Below are 26,325 nucleotides of genomic sequence, written 5' to 3' on the forward strand. Positions count from 1 at the left end.
TTTTACCTCTTCATGAATTGTAGGTAATAATTGGTTAATCGCAGTCACGTGATAGCTACATACATTACAAACATACGAAACGAAATTTACCCCCCCCCCCCCGAACATTATGGCGTCATTCTTAGAGTACTCTAGTCAAATTTTTTACCTAACTTAAACACTGTTAAAAAGTTTACATGTGAAATACCCTCAGGAAAAAAGTGTTTACACACTGTTGAATTGCAGGACTGAAAATGAAACAAACGGATTGGTTTTGTGTTTACTTTGTTTATTGCGATAGCTTTTCTCTCTTGGCTAGATATTCCTTTATATTGGAATAGTTCTTCACTCTGTCAATCAACCCTGCCAGTTTTGGTGGGAAAGCAGGAAGTTTTGCAACAGAACTGGTCTGGTCTGTGATGTCATAAATCAAAATGTCCGCTAACGATATCTGGAAGTTAAATGAATCAATGAAAAACAATGTTAAGTTAGATTAATTGTGAAAGAATTACAAAAAAGAACTCGAAACACTAAACACCTTTACGTAAAGGATCTCTTATGATTTGCGATTGCATATGATTTTATTCAAAGAGTTGTTGTATTTTCTTTTTACGAGCCTTAGTGATGGGATAGAAAATACAAAACGAGTTGGATAAAAATCATATGTCATCGCAAATTAATAAGATTTTCTTTTTATGACATGTTTTCAAACGTTTTTGTCAAACCTCAATATTTTCTGTAAAAATCATGTGAGCCACATGAGCATATTCTATTATGCACACAGCAAGATAGCTTCTTAAGAAATTGTTTAATACTGAAAAAAAAACGTAGATATGTCAGGATCGTGCCTTACCTTTTTACCAACGAAGTAGCCGTCACCGTCATCATTTTCCTTTAGAATGCTCTCCAACAAGCTGAAAAACTGAGGAAGCTTGGTTTCTTCCAGATTTTTATTGATTTCCTCTTTTTTGGTTTCGTCTTTTTCATAATACCATGACATGACATTCTTTAAAAAATCGTCGGAGGCTCCCGGGATGACGTCAACACGAGTGTTCTCGTCATTATTATCACCGTACAACCCTAGAACACGAATTGTGATGCTGATTATCAGTTTATGAAGACATATGATCGCTCGACTACAGCTTTCATGTATACAAATACTGAAGGTTAATTTAGTACCACGTGCTTAAAATTGACACAAGCAGGAAGGGCACACTACTTATACTTTTCCAAACTGATATAAACATAAGGTCATAAGAATATTGGCAGTTCAAAAGGTGTTCATGTTACTTCAATTCTTACGCAACGATTTTACATTTCTGTATATCACAAAATGAATGAAATAAAAATAAGAGATTTGGGAAAATAACGCCTTTTTATAGTGTTTTTTTGATTGGGATTTTAATGATGCATTTTCAGGAACGCTCTTAATTAACAAACATGTACCGAATTCCCTGGCTATATATCTCATGATGGCTCCCGACTGAGGGATAAAGCGACCTTCAACCTGAAGACACGGCAACTGATGCTGTGGAATTGCTAAAAAACAAATATCAATATAAAAAACCTCGTTTTTACAGCGCATTCTTCGTTAAGAAAAGAACGCCACTGACAAAAGAAAACGTCTGTTGCTTTAAACGTAGAAACGAACTCGACTATAAGTAAAGGAAATATTCATCTACAGAAAGTTTGTAATTTAATCCAGATCAATGCATGTAGTTCAATCAGTAATTTAGTAAAGATTTGCTGTGATATGTGAAACGAGATTTAATTTGTTGTTTTCTGTTTAATTTTCTTTATTTAACGAATTTGCATAAATTTGATAAAAAAGTGTATATCTTTTTGTGTTCCTCTGTCATCCAGACAATACCCTGCGTCTCCTTTAGGGGGCAGTTCAAAATCGATAGAGATGGTCTTTGACAAATATCATGCAATACTGCGCAATTTTCGTGGAATTCGTGGGAAGTCCTCTCCCACGAATTTAAATCCTCAACGAAAACAATTTTAGAAACAGTTATCTTTGTTACTGAAACAGTAACCGACGCATCCACGAAATTACATCCCCGCAAATAAACAAAAAAGTCACAATCAACGGAAATTGGACCCCACGAATTAAAATTATTCCACAGTAGATCGTAGATGAAGATTATAGAAAAGTCTTCACCATTTTCTTTATTATTCTCAATAAAGTCTTTCATTTTGGGACAAATAGTACCAGCACAAGTAGCTACCAATTTTGTTGCAGAGTTGTTAATCTACGGCAGCATTCACAGTCAAGCTGGTTTGTATTTTCTAAATTACTGTCCGCAGCTACTATCGATAAAAGTTGAGAATTTATATTGGGATGACACAAAACAAACATGTCCAAACAATGTTTAAGGTTCCTCGACACACCAAAATTTTATTTTATGGATCGATAGAGAATCTTTTTTGAAACATGATTCTACAAAACAGAGATCAATATCGGCTTTCAGTAATTTTATACGAATTTTTTTGTATTTTTTCAGTGAAATAGGAAAAACTGTTTTGCAGACAAACAGAATATATTAGAGCTTAAAACTTGTTGTCAATTAATGTGTAATATAATTATAAATAAATTCATGCCAAAGATCGTTCGGTCAAGTGTTTAAGGTAAGGTTTGCGGCTTGCATTTTTTAGAGGTTGTACTAAAGTTACATACCATTTTGTTCACTATACTAAAGTCTTTTTTCTCATGAAATTCAAATGAATTTTGCCCGTCCCGTTTTATAACTACAAAAGGTCAAAGTTCATGATTTCCAATTTTCATTTTGATGAAATGTAAACAATGTCGTGAAAATATGTACATTTTATATGTGACTATTATGGTGGTTATTTATGCTTAAAATGTTCGAAAATAATATCACTATTAATATCATGATTCACTTTTATTAATTTCTGATGAACTATCTAAATATAGAATAAAATGCAACAAAAGTCTTCATTTTGGACTACTATTATGTAAACGAAAACATCTTATTTGAAACCTTTCCAGGTCCACCAATTTCAGGAAAAACGTATCTTAGAATATGTGTAATCTGATGTTTCTAATACACTATTCAAAACCATATGATGCGGATTTCGTTTTCGTGGAAATTGATAAAATGCTTGTGTCCTCTTATTTTTTCATTGAAACTAAATAAACCCGCGAAATAAAAAAAAACTGATATCAATTATGACGTCATATAAATTTTGACGTCATAACTGAAATAAAGGGTAGTTGGTGTTACATCACAATGAAATTGTGTGAGTTATCTCCCTGTAACCGCAAACCTTACTTTAACTTTTTAATTAAAAAAATATTTAGGAAAATCAAAATTGTAATTCTTTAATATCTTTTAATCGATGGATAAAATTTTAAAAATAACATAAAGTCACATAAACTATTTACTTAACAATGATATTTTACAAAGAAATTGAAATTAAAATGCGAAATTTTGGAAAAATTGCTATTTATCAAATTTGAACCGATCCCGATTGAAAAAAAAAACTGATCCCGATCAGAATTATTTTAAAATTGAAATTTTACAAATAAACTGCAGTTTTTTTCTAAGTAATTGATGTAAATTATAAAGTTAGTAAATGACGAAACCATTTTACAGCTAACCAACCTGAAATTTTTGCAAAATTCTGATTCATTCTAACTTTATGTGATTTTGTTCGGGATCAGTTTAATTACAATCGGGATCGGTTCGATTTTAAAATTTTCCATTTGTACTTTAATTTAACTATTTGGTTTCAATTTCTTGTTGAAATATGATTGTACAGCAATTGTTTAATGCGAGTAACAGTTTATCTGCAGTTTTTATCCATAGATTTAAATAATATCTACAATTCTTTTTTTTCATTTTCATAAATATTTTTTTTACAAAAATATTTCAAAGTTTATCTGGCCGTCTTTGATATGTATTTATAGATAATTGTATTGTGCATTAATTGAAAACAAATTTTTAGCTCTAATATATCTTGTTCGCAGCTTAAACGATGTTTACGGTTTCTATAAAAAAAATACAAAAAAAATCATATAAAATAATCAGAGGCCGATATAGGTGTCATTTTTGAATAATCATTTCTCAAAGAGAATTCTTCATCGATCCATCAAATAATGCATTGGTGTGTCGAGCCACCTTAATACCGGCCTCTGTACAAACATCTGATGTATGCATTTGCGATGAAGTACCAATGATTTAATTTGCTTAATTTAAACACACTTCTTATATTCAATCACTAAGGTAAACTTTAAACTACGCTTTATTTTTTCTTTAGCTATAACATATGCAAAAGTTTAATTTGATTGAATTTAAAGGTAAACGTACCTGGTTTCACTTTGTACCATTCATCTATTGAATATCTCTTGTCCTCAAACGACTGTCCAGCGGCCGCAAATGACAATCGGATGACTTCAGCTCTCCCCTTAGCCTCAAAGCACATTAATTTATAGGCTGGCATTATGTTAGCTTTCTTAGATGCAACTTCTGTAGACTCAGTCAATATATACCTGAACAAGCGGATGGTCTAAATTTTCACTTTCTAAACTAACGTCAAAACATCGTACTTTAAAAGGAGTGTTAAGATATCATGAATAAGAGAATGATAAATAGACCTGAAATGAGGATGTGACATCGCGGATGTAAGCTTATTAGACACTTATGAATAGAGTTGCACTAATTCAATCTTAAAACACTCAGTTTTAGCAAAATAGAATACATGTGTTGTATACGACGATTATTAGGCATATGTAAAACACAATATTTTCACAGACCTCCTAATAACTGGCATATGTCAGGCTTAAAAATATTTGGTAAACGATCAATCAATGAATAATTGTAGCTTACTGGGAAAATATCTCACCGATTTAACATATGTTTTTTCTTAAACAGGAATTTTTTTCACAAAATGCTTTAGAAAGCGAATTCTTTCAGGACAAGTATAAGACAAAACAAAGAAAGTTCTCCAAAACCATCATAATAAAAATTGATAGCTTCTTTATTAACGACAAAGCTCCTTAATAAATTGAGAATGTTTAAACACAAGGGAAACGTTTTGAAATTTGATTTTAGTTGATATAATTAAACACACTACATAAGAATTGTAATTTTTGATACTTTTCTGTAACCTGTCCAGCTGCTGTAGGGAAGAAAATGATTAATGTTCGGTTACGTCCACGTTATGGGACGTGAACAAGCTATTAGGTTAAGTATTAGTTTTCTATACATTGCTTTAACCATGGGCACATTAATTCTAAGTTTTATCTACAAATATACTCAGACGAATAATTATAAAAAGCGATGATACATAAGATGTATCTACAAGCACAATAATACACTAAACTATAAACTGGGTTTAGTACCAGGGTTTAGTACTGGTGTTCATTCCGTTTACTGTGGTTTCATTAATATTTAAGGGCAACAATTTTCGTGGATAAAGTGAAAATCACAGTTTAAAGGATACGTTAATTCGTGGCCAATGACACTATCAATACAAAAAGTTAATAAAAATTGCACTTCAATGAACATTTAATTTCGTGGATCAACTAAACAGCGAAATCCACGAAAATTGGTATTCAACGAATATTGATGAAACCACAGTATACAGTACAAACAAATAAATTAAAAACTGACCGTCCTCGGATTCCCACAAAAACCGTGACCCGTCGTATTCAGGATGTAAAATATTGGCGAATCATCTCAACAAATGCAGAACCAAAAGTACAGCAGTCTGGAAGACATCCTGGTCAGCTACAAATAAGGCAATGGCTCAGGATATAATAAGCTTTCAATGACTTTAACACAAAGAGGACAACTTCTTAAAGACCATCCGAAGTCGTCTCCAGACCGTTAACATTGCGCATGATATGCTTTAACAGAATACTGCTCCATCTTTCATAAACTGAGCAGATCTAACACAGAGTCACATCTCTGGGATTATGAAAAAGACCTCAAACAATTCAAGGTTTTACAAACTATACCCAAACCATCAAGGATTGACGAGATTGGTCTTGAAATACATTGTATCCTCTACTGCTCAAATCATTGCTAATCATTGCTGGCAGGTCATCCATTAGCATACATGTATTTTAAAAGGTCAATATCTAGTAAATGAAAGGTGCCTACAGGTTAATAAGATATAAATTCTTTCCATGATGCTTCATAACACTAACTTTGTTTGATAGGGTGTATCGGGGATAAAATTTAAGTAAAAACAATGAAAAATCATGTTTAAAACTGTCATTTTCCCATGAAATATGAAGAAATTGAGGAATAAATTTCGGAGTTTTCTCCATTTTTGTTTATCAAAATATATGAAGAATGCCTACAGTCTCCCTAAAAACGGGTTTAAACAAGCTCTTGACCTCCTCTTTAAAATGATTTCAAATTGAATTTAGGTATCGGGATTACTTTTCCCATGATTTAACATAGAATGTAAAGAAATAGTTAAATTTCTACATAATTCCTTTAAAGCCGTAAAGTACGGGAAAAGATTCTTCAAATCATTTATGACGTCATAATGGTTCTAGCACCAAAAAGACACTCTGGGAATCATTTACTAGATCTTGATCTTAAATTTCATTATAGTAATGTGACAAAAAATATTTTGAATTAAAATATTCATGGAAGAACCGAAAGTACAAAAATTCATTAAAGTACCAGTGTAACTATTAGTTTTCGCATGAATTTTATTATTTTTGACAATCATCTAAATGTACTTATTCTATTAGGACCACCCATTCTCTCAGAAAATTAATCAGTACTCCAAATTTTGAAAAATGATGAACCATTCATTTAAATACAGAATTTGAAGTCGTGTGTAAAATCTAAAAAAAATCTCTGTCAGTGATAGAAATATCAGTCTTTTTATATTAACACATATGTCTATAAATTAGAAACTTATTTGTTGCTGTACTGAACATGTACAAAAAATGCTTGCCATACCAAGCCCATGCCTATTCAGATTAATCGCCAGTGTCAAAGTTATGTTCTTACAATTCACCAGCTTACACCTTATTTATATCTAGGACATCTTTGATGCATGACTCTCTTGCACAAATATTAGAACTAAACAAAACAACATCAGCGTTGCACGCTGGTCCCTCATAATGATGAAATGACTAGTATCACAGCGAATTTCTCGATACCTGCTTTAATCAGATTGATATCAATTTAGTTTATTTGTTTTAAATGCAAAATTTGCGTTAGCAGGATATATCCACTTCTTTATTGGATTAATACCTGATAAATTAATTAAAGTTGATATAATATAATAATATGCAAAATAGTAAATCTACAGTCTGGACAAAGTCTAAAGTGCGATTTCCTTTTTCAACATTGAATGGACATAAACTTCCCAGTACAAATATAAACATTTTCGTGTAAATACCTAAATAAAACCGGTCATGAAGAATGGGAAGTTACTTTAATTATATCAACTTTAATAAGGTTGTTGCATTTAGAGGTTGGCCTTGGTTATGGCATGGCTACCAGGTAGTTGAATAATTTTTTTAATTCCTGGATAAAGTTTCTTATCTTTACTTGAATTTTATATTTATTTAATTACCAAATTATCACTCATTCTTCTTATTAATATAATTTATATATAACTTGTTTAAATTAAACAATTAACTATTTCCATTTTAAATCAAGTATTATGAATAATTTACACAACGTTTTTATATAATGTAAAAATTGCATATACTTATTCAAAATTAAAAAAAAGTAAGAAGTAAAAGTATCTGATAATTTTCCATCAAAACCTTATCAATCCCTATTGGGAGGGGCTTCGCATTTTAAGCGTAGTAAAAATTTTATGAATTGATCTTTATGCTATCTTACTTTCAAAATATTTATCTTAAAACTTAAAGAATGGTCACGAATTTGGTCATTTTTCTCCATTATTATTGTGTTTATAATGAATTAGTCGTAGAGTTATAATCAAGATACAGAGCTAACAATTCTTTATCATGTCAGATGGCTCGTGCCAGGTTTTTGTTTACATTGGTTTCATAAACCGGTATGAGTTCTTTATCGAGCCTTTTTTACCATCTGCTTAATTGTTTTAAGCATAGGTTACTGTTCCTAGTGTTTACCACATTCATTTAAGTATAAACATGGAATTTGCCTTTCATCATTCAATGAAAACAAAAACATTACCTTAGATTTGTTTACACAACAAAGATGACTCTCAAATTTACGTTAATGATTAGAAATGCCTTACTAAAGCATTATTACTATTAAAAACGGGGGGGGGGGGGGTGTCTGACATCGTGACCATGTTCCTTTAACATACAATAATCAATTTTTCATTGTGTGTATAAAAATAGGGGGAAATAATAATATAATACAATATTTCAATATAATTAAGTTATTCAATGTATAATGAAGGGTTATTGAACAATTTTGAATCATTTTAAACCAGTCAAATATGTATTGCTATTAATAACAATGGAAGTGAAATGAACCAAATTCACATGACTGACAACATATAAGAAGCCTGTCATTTTGGAACTTAAAATTTTTTAAAAAGTTATCTCCCTTGTTGAAAAAAAATAAATTTTAATTTCGTCAAAATATATGATGTCAATGATTCATTTTATTTCACATTTTAATAAAGAGAAAGTTTATGCATGTATTAACCAAGAGAGTTTTACAAATTTCAAGTTACTTTTTACAATATTTTATTAAAACATACGTTGCCCATAGACTCCAAAGCAAAATTCAATGTGTAATTAGTTGGACCATAATCAATATTTTGAAAATCCCTTTGGTGGAGTATTTTCATTTGATAACATCTTTAAAATGCTATCATGATTAAGAATACCTTAAAGATTTTTTAAAATTCAAATTATTTTTAACATTATTTAACAATGTCTTTATTTGTTTTCATAGAATAATCATTGATCCTCATTATAGTGTCAAAGATGTACACTTATGTGACCTTTGTGAAACCGCCATATTACCCAGCTTCTGTTACTTTTGTCATGTCAACCTAAGTTTGTTTCCTGCAGAAGGGAGAAATGTCACATTTTTTGCATCTACACGTTTAACCACTGTAGAAATCAAGATGCGGATTTGTGTGCTTTGAATTTCAATTTCATTGATTGCTTAAAAAGTATTTGCCTGGGGAAACCCTCTAAACCCTAAAGTCATTCCAATTTATACACATTGACAAACACAGATGTTGATAACATTCAGCTTTAAATTCACCACAATTACAAAACCCGTGATTTCATTCATTCATCCATTAATTGACGTTAACAATATATGATTTACATTCCTTTTGACGGAAATTCCATTTTATCATTCAAATATGCTTGACCTTGATAGCATAATTTTAATCTTTTTTTCTTCCGTCTTCTTATAAGATTGATTGTCTTTGTGTTCTTTTCTCCTCCCTCTTTCCACTCCTGCATTTCCGGTTTTGAACATTACTTGCCTATTGAAAACAAATTTTGCAACAAATGATATATGAGCAGATTTTTTTTTGAAATAACAATAAAAATTAAAAATAGCAATGATTTATAATGGACATTTACATCTTTTATTATCAATAAGAGGAATAGAGAGCTGAAGATAACTAGATAAAAATTGAAGTAAGTAAACATTTCTATTATTTTAATTGCGTAATTACAAGTAATACAGGCTATAAATACAACACATCGCACTATATTTAATTCATTTTCATTTCAGCCTTTGATTATTGACGTTAATCATCGTTCAGGTATTTACCAACAATATTGTATGACTTTTATGTAAATTCATTTCTGACAAATTTTTGTAGGTTAACATGAAACATAATGACTAACAATGTCTCCAATAATGAATACTAGTATATGATTTTTCTATGCATAAACTTGAAGATATTTATGTCATTTTTTTATAGGTGTGGTCGCTAAGTTTTACATTAAAACGTTTCTTTATTATTGATAATGAGACGTCATGTATTTACTAATCAATATTCATAAATAAGCATTTATTCCATCAGAATATTTCTCTTAATTATCGAAAATTGCATGCTTGTTTATAATAAATCAAAAAGAATTTCAGGAAAACCACTGATTAAAAGTGTGATTTGCCTATTATTTTCTTATAATTCTAGGGGTTCTCCGAAAATGACGACCACTTTTGCTGTCCTCATTTTTATGTCATTTATAAATCAGATTATGACAAGCAATTCAACGGGAAATTACACAGCGCCATTAGCAGGTAAATAATATATATTATTTTACACTCTTCTCGAGATAAACTCATCAGAAAAGCACGACACCGATTAAGCACAATGCAACATATTTTTACAATCCCAATACCGATATATCATTCAAATATTGTCTGTTTATTTATACGTTCTTTTTTGAAAATAAATTGTTTCATATTTTTTTTCCGGAAAGTTAAAAATTGTGAAAAAATTTAAATATTTGGTTAATATGGCACCTTGTTTGATTGTTTTAAATTTCAGTTGACAATTCCGCATTGAAGAATATCAAAACATATTCCCAGTTTCTGAACATTAAAAAAATAATGTAAGTACACATATTTTCATAATGATGTCTTCTCATATTGTTTCCCCTTCCAAAATGATATTTAAGTACTTATCATAATTTCTTGTTACGTAGATAATCCTGTTATTTATTGAACTGTTTGTTTTGTTTCGGTAGTTTTGGCAGTACTTGATATAACATGTACTTATTAGTGTTTTAACTGCCTGTCTATACGAACTATGTAAGGTTGTAAACATTAATGTAAAAGGTAAACCGTGCATTGTAGGTAATTTGTTTTGTCGAGGACCAAAACCTCTCTAAAGTTTTAAGAATATCTATAAGAAAAAATGAAAGAAAACTACATTACGTCTGGGATGTTGTTGTCTTATTTTTCTCCCCTCGATATCTGCAGAGATTTAGACAGCACGTGACCCCTTATTTTTGTTCAAGGCGAACCAATCAAAATCAACAAGCAGTTTCTTATACAAATTAATTTTATACATTGTACATCTATATTTGTTATCCATCTTTTAATGTTTTTTCACCAAAAAAAAAGCAAGGTTTACATTCTTTACTGAATAAGTCCAAAAAAAGCTAATTTGTGGTTTTGTCACCAAAGCAGCATTCCATCGACGCATTTAAAGAAAGAGGTTTTAACAATTTATTTATTTTTTCAGTTTCGAAAAAAGACCATCCGTTTTACCAGGAAAGATAATGAAGGACAAAAAAACTAAAACAATTCTTGGATGTATCAAACTAGATACCTGTTTTTGATATTAAAAATACATCAGAAAGAATGAATTTATGTATATCAATATTTGAATGTATGTGCACAAAGACTGTAATTTTGTTAATGTTACGATTGATTATTACTCACCAAAATTGCTTTTTACACTTAACAGTGCTTGTACCGGTTTTGTTATTTTTTAATAAAAACAAAAATCATTTTAAACATATTATACTAGTTTCCAACAGCCAAAATTGATATAAGTAAAAAATCTCGTTTTAAAGCGTACGGATAACGTTTATAAAATAAAAGTTTGAAGGTTATAGATTTTTTTCCTTTTTCTTTCGATATTGTACAAATATCTTCCTAGCTATTTGTGTTTTGTAGAATGACATGAAACCATAAAAATACTCTTACAATAATTGAAATATTAATTTTAATTGCACTGCATGATTGAAACTTGACTGTATTTCTTTAGGAGGGGGAGGAGGGGTGTAACGCCGGTGTAAAGAAAGATAATGACCCCCTCCCCAATAGAAACGACCCACAGCTGTAACAAATTTGTAAAAAAAAAATTGTATCATTTTGTATAAAAAAAGAACCTACGTCGTATATTACCTGAAAAAGAATAACCCCGTTTTAACAAATTTTGCCAAATTTAAAGGAGTAGATTGGACGTTTTCAAAATATTGGTATAATTGTTTTTCACGTGACTTCGGTACACTCTCATAAGTCGCACTGTATCGATAGGTTAATACAGTGCAATCATTTTCATCGTCTACAAACCTGCTATAGTCACGTGCATTACCTTGCAAACTAGTCAGCAAATGAAAGTTTTAACGTTTGCTATGATAAAGGTTTTTGGAGTTAGAACAGTGATATTTAGACAAGTGACCTACTAGAGACTGTTCTGACGTCAAGGTCGGAGGTTAAACATAAACCCCAGCAGATTTATTATAGATTAATATAAAACTCACTGAATCAAAGTATTATATTTTATCTTCATTGTAATTGTTTTCAATATTGTGTTGAACACTGCAGTAGATCCAGTGTTCTGTGATGTCATACTTTATTGTAAAACTTTGAATTCTTAAAAATTTGTGCAAGACAGTTTTATTTATTTATATAAATCTAATCACATGGATGTAATTAGAATACTGTTAAGTTCAAGATATTTTTGCAGCTTAATTTTATCCTAAATTTCCATTTTTTTAATATACATTTTGTCTATGCTGAGGGAAAATAACTCTTTTTCTGTCTTTTCTCTCAGTTATATGTCTAAATGCTATAATTTTTCTAATCCCAACTACTAATTTCAAAATGTGTTTGTAGTTTTAGTTTTCTAACACAGTTGACAATAAAATTAAAAAAAGATAAACAGGTTTCTGTCTACAAAGATTTTACTTTAAACAAAAAAGTACGGTTTTCTGATGCTAAAATATGCTCTAGTTCATGTTTATCAGACATCTCAAAAAGTGTAATGACATGTATTTTTTTTTTCTAATAATTGATAAAATTGAAGTATATTAAGTTGAAATCAGTTCTATTTTTCAACTTTCATCAGAGAATTTTTCGAGTATGGAGTTACCTTAAAGCAAAAAGAACGCTTACGATTAACATTAACTATATTTTGAGTTTAGGAGTTGTAATGATATAGTTACAGAATAGAAAAGGTTTTACCCATCATTGCCATCAAGCTTAATGTGAAACCTTAATTTGCATGATCTGTCTGTTGATATTTTACACCAGTAGTGTTATTGAAAGACACTTTTCACAGTGATGGTAGTTATAAAACTAAATGCAGAGATCTTAGGAAGAGGGGAGGTTCTAGAAAAGGGAATAAGTGCCCCCCCCCCTCCCACGCCAAGAAAAATAATCCATCGGAACCCCCCCCCCCTTTCCATTCCCCGATAGAATTTCTGGAGTATCACATGAACTATCTTTATACAACATGTCCATGATGATCGTACAAACAAAGCATAATTACGTATAGTTTTGACCTTGTTTTTGACCGGTTTTTTTTTCTTAATAAAGAATTATAATATATCTGCAGACATGTTCAATAAGCTATGTTAGGACAGTTGTGCGTTATAAGTACGTCTTAGTACGTCTTAGTATTAAGTCTGTGTCTCGAAGCTCTCCTAAATTTGGGAACAGCTATAACTTTATCGTATTTTTTTCACCTTATTCGGTCTGTTTAGGAAGAAAATGTGCATGCTTACAACATTTCAAAACAAGAAAAGCGGACCAGTCATCTGTGATACGTATAATATAATGATTTTTAAAGTATTAAATATCACTTTTCAGTACTGCTGCTAATGAACTCTAAAATACACAGCCTTTCTAATAATAATTTCATCTTAGACAATGACTTGAAAAAAGAAAATAAAACATCATTATATATACAGTTTTAAGATGTTTCAGTTATCATAATTTTTCTCCGATATTAAATTGCAATGCTTTTAAAACAAAAAAATTAAAAAATCAAAACTTGTCTATTATATAAGTTAAAAGTCATTTATATGAATCTGAAATTGCTTGAGGTATATAGATTCATTAAATTTCTATTCATAATTCAAAGTATACGTCAACGAATACAAAACACAAAATCTGTTTTGAATTATTTTTATTTTACTGCTGATTTACAAGTACTGCTCATTTAAATAAATTAAAATATTTTTTTTAAAAAATCTTACTCTTTTTCCGCTGTTATATTTATTAGCAGATATTTTGTTGTATCATCGGTATTTGTTTATTTTACGACAATATTTATGGAGAGGCAACTCAATAATCGTTTTATGGCAAAATAATGGTTTTGACATGAATTCTAAAAACTTGTACCTCTTTCACATAATTATGTTCTACATTTTCTAGTGTAAAGAGGGGTTCTCCTGTGTTTAAGTTTTTTACGTATGAAAAACAGGCATATAAAATTAATGCAATATATAATTTAAGGACAAGGAAAGAATCAAGGCACGTTTTCTGATTGACAGCGTTGGGATATTAAACAGAAGTTCACTGCCAAATAATTGATTTTGGTACATCATAAATTAGTGCTTATAAAAGGTATGCAATTAAATTTATCGCTTCTTCAACTTTAATAATTAATATAAAATAATTTACACCAAATTTTAATATAATGAACTATTGATTCAAGTTTTTGGTAACTTCTCTGTTTCATGACAAAACAACTGATTATCGTAGAAAAACAACTGTATTATTGATCAATTAAATAACGCAGTGTGTGATCATGCATATGATATCCTATAACTACAGATCTTTCAATACGCTACATTTTCATTTTGTCTTTTTGTAGCATTACCTTCAATTGCGTGGAATTTGCCTTATTTAGAAAAAAATGAATGGATATTTGAATTGACTAATTTTCCTGAGAAGAAAATATACGTTACAAGTCTTCGATGAAAATTAAGAAATATCCAACCAGACTGTTAAAAAACCTTAAATAAGGTCAACTGCCAGACAACGGTAATAGTAATGAACGGGAACTAACTCTTGTGATTTTTTTCAACTCCGATCAGGTGTTTACCAGTCATGTTATGGGCACGCCTAACAGACAGTTAAAGATTGTGAATTTTCTTGTGAAAAGGGTTGGTATTTTTATCGTTAATTGCATGTTCATTTAATCATTACTTACATTGCCACATGTAATCAAGTGAATGTGATTTGATCACGTTTATTAAAGAGTATACCAATCATACCACTTTCGTTTTGAATCATGTTTTGTATATCAACTTAATGTACTAAAAACGCAACTAAATCAGCTTTATGTTTAAAAATCTAATGATTTACAGAACTATGAAATAAGGCAGTAGTTTTGAAATATGCTTCGTGGTTTGTATCATCGTCCGACTAAAAAAATGGAGGGAGGCTGAATTTTAAGTGAAATTAAAAAAACAATTTTAAGTCATCTTGCATGCAAAGTAAATTCCTTACATTGTATTACTGTATGTGTGCAGATTAAAAATGAAATACTTTTATTTATATCATTATAGAAATAAATTAGAAATCTTTAATTCTTATTTTTTTAACAGAACAACCATGGATCCCCGTTCTACTGCCCAAGATGTGCACCGATGTGACCTTTGTGAGACCGCCATAGTACACAGCTACTGTGACATTTGTCATGTCAACCTCTGCAAGCCCTGTGTAGTAGATCACATTTCAGATGGATATCTTAAACATGCAATTGTGCCTTTCAAGGAGCGAAGATCAACCATCATTTATCCAAACTGTGAAACACATCCACACAAAAATTGTGAGTTCCAATGCGAGGATTGCAACAGTAGATTTGTTTGTTCCTCCTGCACTGCATCTAAACAGCACAAAGGACATAACTTTGTAGAAGTTACAGAAGTTTACAAGACAAAGAAAGAAGTTCTTACAAAAGACATTAAAGAGTTAGAAAATCATATTTCTCCTACTTATGAAAAAATTACTCTAGAATTGGAACAAATGCTTGCCAACCTGGATGTAGGATATGAGAAACTTACAACAACAATGTCCAAACAAGGGGAGCAATGGTACAGAGAAATCTACATCATCATCAACAAAATGAAAACCGAAGTAAACGAGATAATAGAGCAACACAGAGATAATCTAAAGAAACATTTGAATGAAATCAAACAGATACAGTCTGTCATAAAACAATTATTATTGGCCATAAGAGAAATCGAGAAATCCACTGAAGTATCTTTAACAATTGAATACAGCTCTAGGATTATAGAGTTTAGCAAGCTTCCATCCAAGGTTCAGGTATCACTGCCAAAATTTATTCCAAAACCAATAGAACGAGAGCAGCTGTATAGTCTGTTGAGAGAGATCACTCCATTATCTACTGCTACCGAGGAAAATCTCTTGTCACAAAACATACCCAACACTTCAGATAGAGAACTACTGGAAGAACCAGAACTTGATGTCATAATACAGACTGAAGATGATCAACTACGCAGTGTTACCTGTCTTAAAGAAGACAGGATTTGGACAATTGGGAGGACCCAAGATATCAAATGCTTCAACACTAAAGGTTCACTCCTCCAGACAATCCACACAAAATCAGGTAATTTTCTCTGTGATATAGCCGTAGACAGTGATGGGTATTTACTGTACTCTGACACCCCATGGATTACAGGGACAGTGTATAAAGTAGAGAATGGACAGACAAAAGATTTTATCAGATTACATGGAAGGAGACCATATAATCTGTGTGTCACCTCTACTGGTGATCTCCTGGTTACCATGTTCAGTGATGATGAAACTCAATCCAAAGTTGTCCGTTACTCGGGATCTAAAGAGAAACAAACAATCCAATTTGATGATGAAGGTAAACCTCTGTACTCAGGGGATGGTAACATGAAATTCATCACAGAGAACAGAAACAATGACATCTGTGTAGCTGACTGGACGGCTGGTGCAGTAGTGGTGGCTAATCAGGACGGGAAACTCAGATGGAGATATACCAGACATCCCTCAGTTACCAAGAACAGATCATTTAGACCTTGGGGTATTGCAACAGACAGTCAGAGTCATATCCTGACAGCAGATTATAGCAACCACTGTATCCACATTCTGGACCAGAATGGACAGTTTCTCCGTTACATTGATAATTGTGATCTAGAGTGTCCTACTGGTTTATGTGTTGACAATAATGACAATCTGTTTGTGTGTGAGTGTAACAAAGGCTGTGTAAAGAAAATCAAATATTTAAAGTAGACATCACCACCTGATAAAATGTGATGTGAATAAAACAAATGTGATCATTCATATTTTTCTTTGTATATTCATTGGTGGGATTTTTGATAAAATGCATTCCTAATATAGTAATTAATTCTTTAATTCTATTCCTTCATTAATTAAAGTAAAAGTGACCAAGCTCACATACCCCACGCTCCCCATTACTTGACAAAGCTAAATAGTGAATTGCAGAGTAAGCATTAAATACACAAATTTTCAAAATGGCAATGAATACTAAAGCAGTGTGTTAAGTGCTTTTTTTAAGATTTTAAAAATTTTGTTTGAATAGACAACATGCTATAGTGTGGATTTCTATGGATTTCCATACACAAGTACATGTACCTTTGTTGTACTACAGCATACTAGCGAACAAATCCATTCTAAATTATTTGTGTTTTACATTTGTAAATAAAAAATAAAGAAACTTGATAAGACTAGATGTGTTGTAACTCCATAAATGCCCCGCAGGGGGTAAAAATTTCAAAAGCCTAATTTAGTTAATTACATTCGTTTTATTACAGAAGTTAAAAATCCCTGAAAAATACTTATTTTCTGTAAGTTCAAGAGGCATAACTCGGTCAAAAATCATTAGACTGGAACCAGATTTGAACTTGGCATGTATTTTTTAATAAATTAAACTTTATAAAATATCAACTTTATATATATATATATATATATATATATATATATATATATATATATATATATATATATATATATATATATATATATATATATATATAGTTGGTTCCGCTTCGATGATTATTGACACGGTTATCCTATTTAGACTTTGAAAAATATGAATATATATATATATATATATATACATTCTGTATATTCATATGACAGACCCATAGATCAAATTTAAGCTAAAATTGTAGTACTAGTGCAGTCATTATTCGCAAAATAAACATTTAAATTATTGTGTTTTTTTTTTGGGGGGGGGGGGTGTTTGGTTTTTTTCGGTAATAATAACAAAAATGAACTGCATGTACTACCGTGAATTACTTGTAAACTATCATTAGGTAAAACACATTATATTTATTCACGTGTTTGTTTATTTGTTAGTGATAACATTTTCAGTTACCACGTTACTTTGGATCTTAAGATAATGTACACATGTATGCGGTAAATGCCAGCGTTCCACTCCTCTCATTGTCCATTGACCACCCTATCTATTTGAAAAATAATCGCTCTATGATGTCATTGTGGTTTTGACATGAAATCCAAAAGCTTTGTCTAAAAAAAAAAAACATCTTTTACATAATCATGTACGTCCTACATTTTTTTGTAGTGCAAAAAAAGGATTCTATGGTGTTTAATTTTTTTTACGGATGCAAATACAAGCATATGAATGTATTTACATTTTTTATTTATGAGTGAAGAATCAATGAACGCTGTCTGCTAAACAGCATTTGGATACTAGTATTTAACAGACGTTCACTACCTAGAACTTCTTTTGGCGCATCAGTGGAGCACAAATTAGTGCAATAAAGTTTACCGATTGTTAAATTCTGAAAAAATATGAAATCATATACATTTTACTATGATATAATGAACTTTTAACCTATTACCAGTATTGAAGTTTTTGTAAACTTCTTTGTTCAATAACAAAACAATAATTGACTATTCATAAAAAGCCAAATGTTTTATTAAACAATTAAATAGCGTAGTGCTGATCATCAATACGCTACAACAACGAGTTTCATTTTTTCTTTTTGTAGCATTTTCTTTTAATCGCGTGATATGTCTTATTAAGAAAAAAATTGACTGAATATAAAAATTTAAATTGATTTATTTCCCTTAATATAAATAAAATCATATGAGTTAAAACCTTTTCCATTAAAAATTAAGCAATCTGCAACCAGACTGCTATAAACCTAAAATAAAGTCAACTTACTGCCAGGTAATGGCGATAACGATGAACGGGAAGTAACTCTTGTAGGTTTTTCAACCCTGATCAGGTGGTTACATTCAGAGCACGATCAGTTATGTTTGGGGCACGCCTATCATACAGTTAAGAGATTGTGAATTCTCTTGTAGACAAGGTTGGTATTCTTATCGTTAAATACATACTCATTTAATCATTATTTACAATGTCACATGTAACTAAGTGAATGTCATTTGATGACGTTTACTACAAATTATACCACTTTCGTTTTGAATCATGTTTTGTATAATCAACTTGATGCACTAAAAATGCAACGTAACTATATAAGCTTTCTGCTTTATAAACTAATGATTTATTTAAACAATGAAATGCTTTCTTTGGTGAGATACATATGTTTGGGATATGAAGGTAGCGACATTGCTGAAAAAAAAAATTACCCCGCGCGTTAGTAGGTTATGTAACTTTTTTCTGCAATGGTCGCTACCTTCATAACCCGCATGAATTATCGAAGAGAGCATGTTACTGTTTATATAAACATCTTCCTTTTAACTCATTAATAAATTGATTAAGAAAAGTAAGTAAAATTCACCAAAATACTGTTAATGTACATAAGAACGTTGATTAAAAGAAACAGCCAAATCGTCTCCTCGGAGACTTTGAGTCTGACATCATCATGATTATTTCGAACTGTCCGTGATTTTCAAAGGTCGCTGTAGGTTTTGGCCAATCGATAAAGTGGAGAAGGCTTAAATAGGCTTTGCCTGCTGCCCAATCCTATTATGTAAATATTATTTTGCATAATAAAATATGTTCAAATCAAATCAAATAAACAGGGCGTGTCAATTTCAGTCCTCTCACTTTCTTATCAGTTTCAGCCGCTGTAGATTTCGACCAATCGATAACAGGGCGTGTATATTTCAGTCTGGCTGTTTCTATAGAAATAAATATAATTTTCTGTAAAAAATAAAAGGAATAATACTTGGTATATGTAATGTAGAATATAATAAAATAAGTCAGTAGATTTGAAATATGCTTCGTAGTTTGTATCATCGTATGACTGAAAAAAAAACTGAAGGGGGGGATTAATTTTAAGAGAAATTTAAAACAAAAATTATATCATCTTGCATGCAAAGTAAATTCCTTACATTGTATTACTTTAAGTGTGAAGATTAAAAATGCAAAAATTTTATTAATATCATTGAAAAAATAAATTAGAAATCTTTAATTCTTTTTATTAACAGAACAACCATGGATCCCCGTTCTACTGCCCAAGATGTGCACCGGTGTGATCTTTGTGATACCGCCACAGTACACAGCTACTGTGACATTTGTCATGTCAACCTCTGCAAGCCCTGTGTAGTAGATCACATTTCAGATGGATATCTTAAACATGCAATTGTGCCTTTCAAGGAACGAAGATCAACCATCATTTATCCGAAATGTGATAGACATCCACATCAAAATTGTGAATTTCAGTGCGAGGATTGCAACAATATATTTGTTTGTCCCTCCTGCATGGCATCTAAACAGCACAAAGAACATAACTTTGTAGAAGTTTACAAGACAAAGAAAGAAGGTCTTAAAAAAGACATTACAGAGTTAGAAAATCATATTTCTCCCCATTATGAAAAAATTACTTTGGAATTGGAACAAATGCTTGCCAACCTGGATGTAGGATATGAGAAACTTGCTGCAACAATGTCAAAACAAGGAGAGGAATGGCACAGAGAAATTGAGATCATCATCAACAAAATGAAAACTCAAATCAGCGAGCTAAAATTGCAACAGAGAGAAATTTTACAGAAACATTTGAATGAAATCAAACAGATACAGTCTGACATAAAACAATCATTACTGGCAATAAGATAAATCGAGAAATCCACAGAAGTATCTTTTACCATAGAATACAGTTCTAGGAATAGAGAGTTTATCAAGATTCCACGGAAGGTTTAGGTATCAATGCCAACATTTACTCCAAAACCAATAGACCGTGAGAAGCTCTATAGTTTGTTTGGAAAGATCATTCCATTATCTGCTGCTACCGAGGAAAAAGTCTTGTCACTGGACCAATCCAACACTTTAGTCAGAGAACTACTGGATGAACCAGAGATTGTTGCCACAATACAGACTGGGTATGAAGATCTACGCAGTCTTACCTGTCTTAATGAAGACAGGATATGGGCCAGTGGAATGACCAATGATATCAAATGTTTCAACATTAAAGGTTTAATTTTCCAAACACTCCAGACAAAATCGGGTCATTTTCCATATGATATAGCTGTAGACTGTGATGAACATCTACTGTTCACTGACTGGTCAGCAAGGACAGTGTATAGAGTAAAAAAAGGACAGATGGAGAAATTGATCAGATTACAAGGATGGGCGCCTGGTAAGCTGTGTGTCACTTATACTGGTGATCTCCTGATAACCATGTACAGTGACGATGGAACTCAATCTAAGGTTGTCCGTTATTCGGGATCTACAGAGAAACAAACAATTCAATGTAATGACGAAGGTAAACCTCTGTACTCAGGGAATAGCAATACTAAATACATCACAGAGAACAGAAACCATGACATCTGTGTAGCTGACAGTGAGGCTGGTGCAGTAGTGGTGGTTAGTCAGGACGGGAAACTCAGATGGAGATATAACGGTCATATCTCAGTTAGCGTTACCATGAACGAACTATTTAGACCTCGTGGTATCACAACAGACAGTCAGAGTCGTATCCTGACCAACAGACAGTGACAATCATTGTATCCACATTCTTGATCAGAATGGACAGTTTCTCCGTTTCATTAATGACTATGATTTGGTGAATCCGTATGGTTTATGTGTTGACAATAATGACAATCTGTTTGTGTGTGAGTACTACAAAGGGAATGTGAAGAAAATCAAATATCATCAATTGATAAAATGAGATGTAAATAAAACAAAATTGACTATGATTTTCTATGTGTATTGATCTGCGTGATGAGATTTTCAATGAAGTACATTCCTTATACTAATCAATCTTTAGAGTTAATTATATTCATTTATTTATCATCAATTATATTATACTTCATTAACAATGTATCCCACGCTCCCCCATTACTTGAGGATGCTACATAATGAATGGCAGAATAAGCATTGAATACACAAAATAGATAAATATAAGGACACAACTCTGGGAGATAATCATCATACCAAACTTGAAGAATATTATAAAATCTATATTTTTGTCTTAAATTCATTAGCATCAAAATTTTAAATACAAATGAAGTACGAAGTCGGAAATTTCTGGTAATATGCACATTTTCCCATTTTGTTACAAACACCTACATGTACTACATGTAAGTTTAACGAAATTCTGTGAAGAGGTTTAACAGAAGGCTGACAAATTGTTCAATGCAATATTCAATATAAGGCAAAATTTTAAGAACAAAAGGGCCGAATTCCAAGAAAATATCGAACTTCCTGGATATAGACACAGACACCTCTAAAAATATGCCAACCATACATTGGAAATTCCGTGCAACGGTTTAAGGTGGATTCTACACCACGTAAGTATAGGATATTTTTGTTGCATACATTTGTAACCAATATTAGGCCCAGTATTTAACAATTTAAGACTCTATTTTCTAGAAAATATTTAAAATATCTGAAAAAACAATACTGTATCGTGACACAAGTACAATATCGCATTTTATTACATACTTAGTAATAAATATAAGTTTTTTGCATGTATAATATAGAAGACATTACAAAACTTGTATCAGCCTCCGGGGCTGATACAGGTTATAAGCCCAAGGGCTGATACGGATCCGTATCACACCCCTTGCGGAACTGCTCTGCCTTTTATGTTTCGGTTTTTATGCAATAAAATATTTGATATAGTTGACTTTTTTAATGCAGTTGAAAATTTCAAATACTAGTAAATGTTTTGGAGCAGTTGATTTTAAAAGCTGAGGAAATTCCGGTTCTGAAACTACATGTTTGATAAAACAATAAGATTTCATATTTTTGTTCTATTGATACACTGTTGTTGTATTATCGTTCTACTATTGCATACTAGCAAATAAATCTATTCTAAATCATTTTTTTTTTTACACCTATACATAACAAATAAAAAGTATAATGAAATTTAATAAGAATTGATGTGTCGTAAAGCCACGAATGCCCCTGCAGGTGACCAAAATTTCAAATACCAAATTTGGTATGACATCTGTTTTATTACAGAAATTATAAATCAAATTTGAGTTGAATTTGTGCAACAGTCGTTAAGATGATGATCTGAAAGTGAATGATGATGGAAAGACAGAAGGATGGAATAACAGAACAGGGTAACACTACATGTCCGCAGCCATTTCATGGCGGAGGCATAAAAAATTGTCGGACACTGATTGAAACTTATGTTAGAAAAAAAATCGTTCATTAAATTCACAACCTTGTTTATTGGATCCCTCAAATAATCACAAGTAGCTTAAATTGATACAGTCTATGAAATCAATAAGGAATTACAACTACTGATTACCCTTTGCTGATAATAGCCATCAGTCTTAATACAACCAAAATCGACAGAAAGGAATCAGTCCAGGTACAGTAAAACACGCTTAATTATGACGAAGTACCAGGGACGGGCGATTTTGTTCGTTACAAGAGTAATTCGTTATCTACATACAGTTAACAATATGTACAAAAAGTCACAGGGAATGGAAATCACTTCACTGTAAGTGTCAATTCATTACAAGTGTGTTCGATATAACCGTGTCTTACTGTAGTTTTAATTACAAGTACATTACAACATGTCTCAAATACAAACTTAAAAAAGTATTGAGTACAACATTCGCTCTGCACTTTCTTTACGTACAAAACTAGTGTAAACAACTATCATTCAAATAAATCTAAGGCTGCTTTTACATCATATAAATTTTGGTTTCTCAATCAGTAATAACATGCAAGTACTTCTTGTCAGATTCATTTGCAAAAGCAAAATATTCAATATTCACGTAACATGGATATAAAACCTCACACCAATTATATACTTTTCATCTATATATATATATATATATATATATATATATATATATATATATATATATATATATATATATATATATATATATATATATATATATATATATATATTTATATATATATATATATATATATATATATAGCTTTAATAATAGCACCATAGTAGTAAATTATTAAAAAAATAAATTCAACCCCATTATGTAAAATCAATTGCTTTAAACAATTAAAGGCAAAGGGTTTAAACTACAACCTATTTCAACAACCATATTAAGACTGCTACAACCAATAAAATATTATTGCAAATTAAAATAAATCTATATCATCATCAGTATATATCATCATAATTCATCTTTAGAGTCTGTTACCTGAAAAGGTTTTGATTGCCCCCCCTAATCTGTTCGACATCTTTGATTGTCTCTCTTGGATAAACTTTGGATGAGATTTTACGAATTCAGCAGCCTTCAGAATTAGCCGCATGAACTCTCCCACATCGAACGCATAGTTTGTGAATTTTGCATGTGCCCCTAAAGTTGGGTGATGCCCCTAAAAATTTGGAATAAGAAACAATGTAGATTTAATTATGTTTGTTATAAAACATGCAGGCTTAGCACTACAAGACTAGTAAGTAATATATCAAGACTTATTCTTTGAAATACCGGTACATGTATCAATATTTTTTTTTAATTTTCTGGAAAAAACTATTGTGGAATTAGTAGTTACTCAAAATTCAAAGATACAGAATAAATTAGCATGATCATGATACATTGCATTTAATGATTAGCAAAAAATATATAGCTCATTTAATTTTAAAGAGATTCAACACCTTATTGGATGTCTTATTAGTCTGTATTGATACTTATGGTCCTTATTTAAAATTTTTAAAACATAGGTTTTATGCATGTGGATCTTTTTTCATAATATAAGAGAATATTTCACCTCGTCTTGTTGATGAACTTTGGATTGTTTCTCCCAGGTCATGTAATGTATTCCTCGTGACCTTGCAAGGCCGTGATAGCATGCTTTATCTTCACAATTATATCTGAAAAAGAAAAAGTCAAAGCATTTTGTTTTAACAGTACCATTGTAGCTATATGTATATCATGAACATTCTCTCATATTGACTCCCTTTCTTTCATTTGAAACTTAAATTACGTTCAAAATGCGCTGGGTTAAAATTAGATCATTAATTTGGTTTGTTAAGTTTTTAGAACAAAAATATGTTGGCTAATAAAAAGCTGATTTAAAATATTCAACATACAAATATACAAGTATGTTTGTTTTGGCATAAAATCAAAACCATTTGTATGTACTTAACTATAAAAATGAAAAACATGTAAATTGAAGACCTTCTGGCGACCATGTCGCTGACCAGATATTTTATACATGTATTACTTACTAAATATATACATATTAATCACTTGATAAATTTAAAGTAATAATGCAGTGTCTCTATGGCTCAAAGAAAAACAATGATTGTTTAACCATAGCCAACATTCTGTCTGTTCTACTCCACTTACAGTTCAATAACCACTGCCCAGTCTGGTTGAAAGAGAAGATGAGTCAGCCCAGTTCCATGCATACCGATGAATATGTCACTGTTGTAAGAGGTCTTCAAAATAAAGAAATTTTATTCATTTAACGAGGCTGGATGGTCAACAAATTAAACCATCAGACCTGCCTAAAATTTTAAGATATGATTTGTTTAGCTATTAACTACCATATCAGTTTTTAAAAGAAAAAATCCATACATTTCACCTTTTGAATTTGGGTATTTTCTTATACATTAATATAAAGCTCTTCTTCTGAAGGAGATCAATACAGACCAGAAATGGCCGCAACGATCAAGCTTAACACTGTAATTATTTATCTTACAGGGGATATTAATTATCATCATATTGAAGGCTCATACATCACTGTTCAACAATCTTATGAAAATTTTATATCAGAGATTCATCAGTTTAAAAGGTTTACAGCTAAACTGAATTCATGTTGCATACCTCGATTTGTTCTTTAGATGGCATGTCCCTGAAAAATAAAATAAACACTTAACATGCTTCAGATTCAATAGTTTACTTATTACATGTACATGTACCCATATTGTTCATTGCTTTAAGGTGGAATTCTACACCCAAATTTTGGTGTTTTTTTTTTGTATCGTTAAAGTATTATTTCTGATAAAACATTTTGTTGTTCAAAGAACGATATGTGCTCTTACTCATAATAAAATTATAAAAAAAATTGTATTTTTTATGAGAAAACAGATAATCTATTGAAAGTAATACACTGAAGAGTTTAAAATTTGGTGTGAATAAATGCATGACATTTATATTTCAATTCATCATTAAGTCAATTATTTTTATAAGTAAAAAATAATTTACATGACTTGTATATCAAAAAATTAAAAAACATTTTCTGTTCATATTATTTGAACCTCGAAAATGCTTGCGAATAGGGAAAATTGGTGTAGAATCA

At 31.0% G+C, this 26,325-nt stretch overlaps 4 protein-coding genes and 1 long non-coding RNA gene across 7 annotated transcripts in view; 3 read left to right on the plus strand and 2 right to left on the minus strand.

Moving 5' to 3' along the window:
• Positions 1–251: 251 nt before the first annotated feature.
• LOC105320554 (S-crystallin SL11-like) lies at positions 252–4,570 on the minus strand. 2 transcript variants are annotated; one of them, XM_034449211.2, is made up of 4 exons: positions 4,314–4,561; positions 1,426–1,518; positions 833–1,059; positions 252–430 (listed from the first exon to the last, which is right to left on the minus strand). In XM_034449211.2, exons 1-4 carry the CDS (start codon positions 4,444–4,446, stop codon positions 269–271), a joined length of 615 nt encoding a protein of 204 aa, XP_034305102.2. In that variant the 5' UTR covers positions 4,447–4,561; the 3' UTR covers positions 252–268. The 2 variants fall into 2 exon arrangements, with proteins under 2 accessions (XP_034305102.2, XP_065937985.1); XM_066081913.1 differs by lacking the exon at positions 1,426–1,518 and having other exon boundaries at positions 4,314–4,570.
• Positions 4,571–9,594: 5,024 nt separating this feature from the next.
• LOC136275161 (uncharacterized) lies at positions 9,595–11,421 on the plus strand. The gene is made up of 4 exons (XR_010713692.1): positions 9,595–9,711; positions 10,090–10,196; positions 10,447–10,510; positions 11,146–11,421. It is a non-coding gene; the product is annotated as an uncharacterized lncRNA (long non-coding RNA).
• Positions 11,422–14,554: 3,133 nt separating this feature from the next.
• Positions 14,555–17,310, plus strand: LOC105335065 (E3 ubiquitin-protein ligase TRIM71-like). Its single transcript, XM_066081898.1, has 2 exons — positions 14,555–14,803; positions 15,248–17,310. The coding sequence occupies exon 2, from the start codon at positions 15,255–15,257 to the stop codon at positions 16,923–16,925; it is 1,671 nt and encodes a 556-aa protein (XP_065937970.1). The 5' UTR covers positions 14,555–14,803; positions 15,248–15,254; the 3' UTR covers positions 16,926–17,310.
• Positions 17,311–18,891: 1,581 nt separating this feature from the next.
• LOC117682162 (uncharacterized) overlaps positions 18,892–26,325 on the plus strand; it is a 39,647-nt gene continuing 32,213 nt past the window's right edge. The window contains exons 1-2 of one of the 2 annotated variants that reach the window (XR_010713072.1): positions 18,892–18,994; positions 20,079–21,823. The gene's annotated coding sequence lies outside the window, so the exon portion shown is untranslated. Of the gene's footprint in view, positions 18,995–20,078; positions 21,824–26,325 lie in introns of those variants that run through there. The other variant, XM_066081907.1, reaches the window with a different exon arrangement.
• The window catches only part of LOC105335741 (EGF domain-specific O-linked N-acetylglucosamine transferase), a 132,809-nt gene continuing 130,500 nt past the window's right edge, over positions 24,017–26,325 (minus strand). Inside the window, exons 15-17 of the mRNA XM_066081910.1 lie at positions 25,371–25,462; positions 24,790–24,892; positions 24,017–24,396 (exon numbers count right to left, since the gene is read on the minus strand). Coding sequence (XP_065937982.1) covers positions 24,205–24,396; positions 24,790–24,892; positions 25,371–25,462 — 387 coding nt within the window. The 3' untranslated portion in view covers positions 24,017–24,204. The remainder of the gene's footprint in view (positions 24,397–24,789; positions 24,893–25,370; positions 25,463–26,325) is intronic.

The sequence above is a fragment of the Magallana gigas genome, chromosome 4, assembly GCF_963853765.1.
Source record: "Magallana gigas chromosome 4, xbMagGiga1.1, whole genome shotgun sequence".
Lineage (NCBI taxonomy): Eukaryota > Metazoa > Mollusca > Bivalvia > Ostreida > Ostreidae > Magallana > Magallana gigas.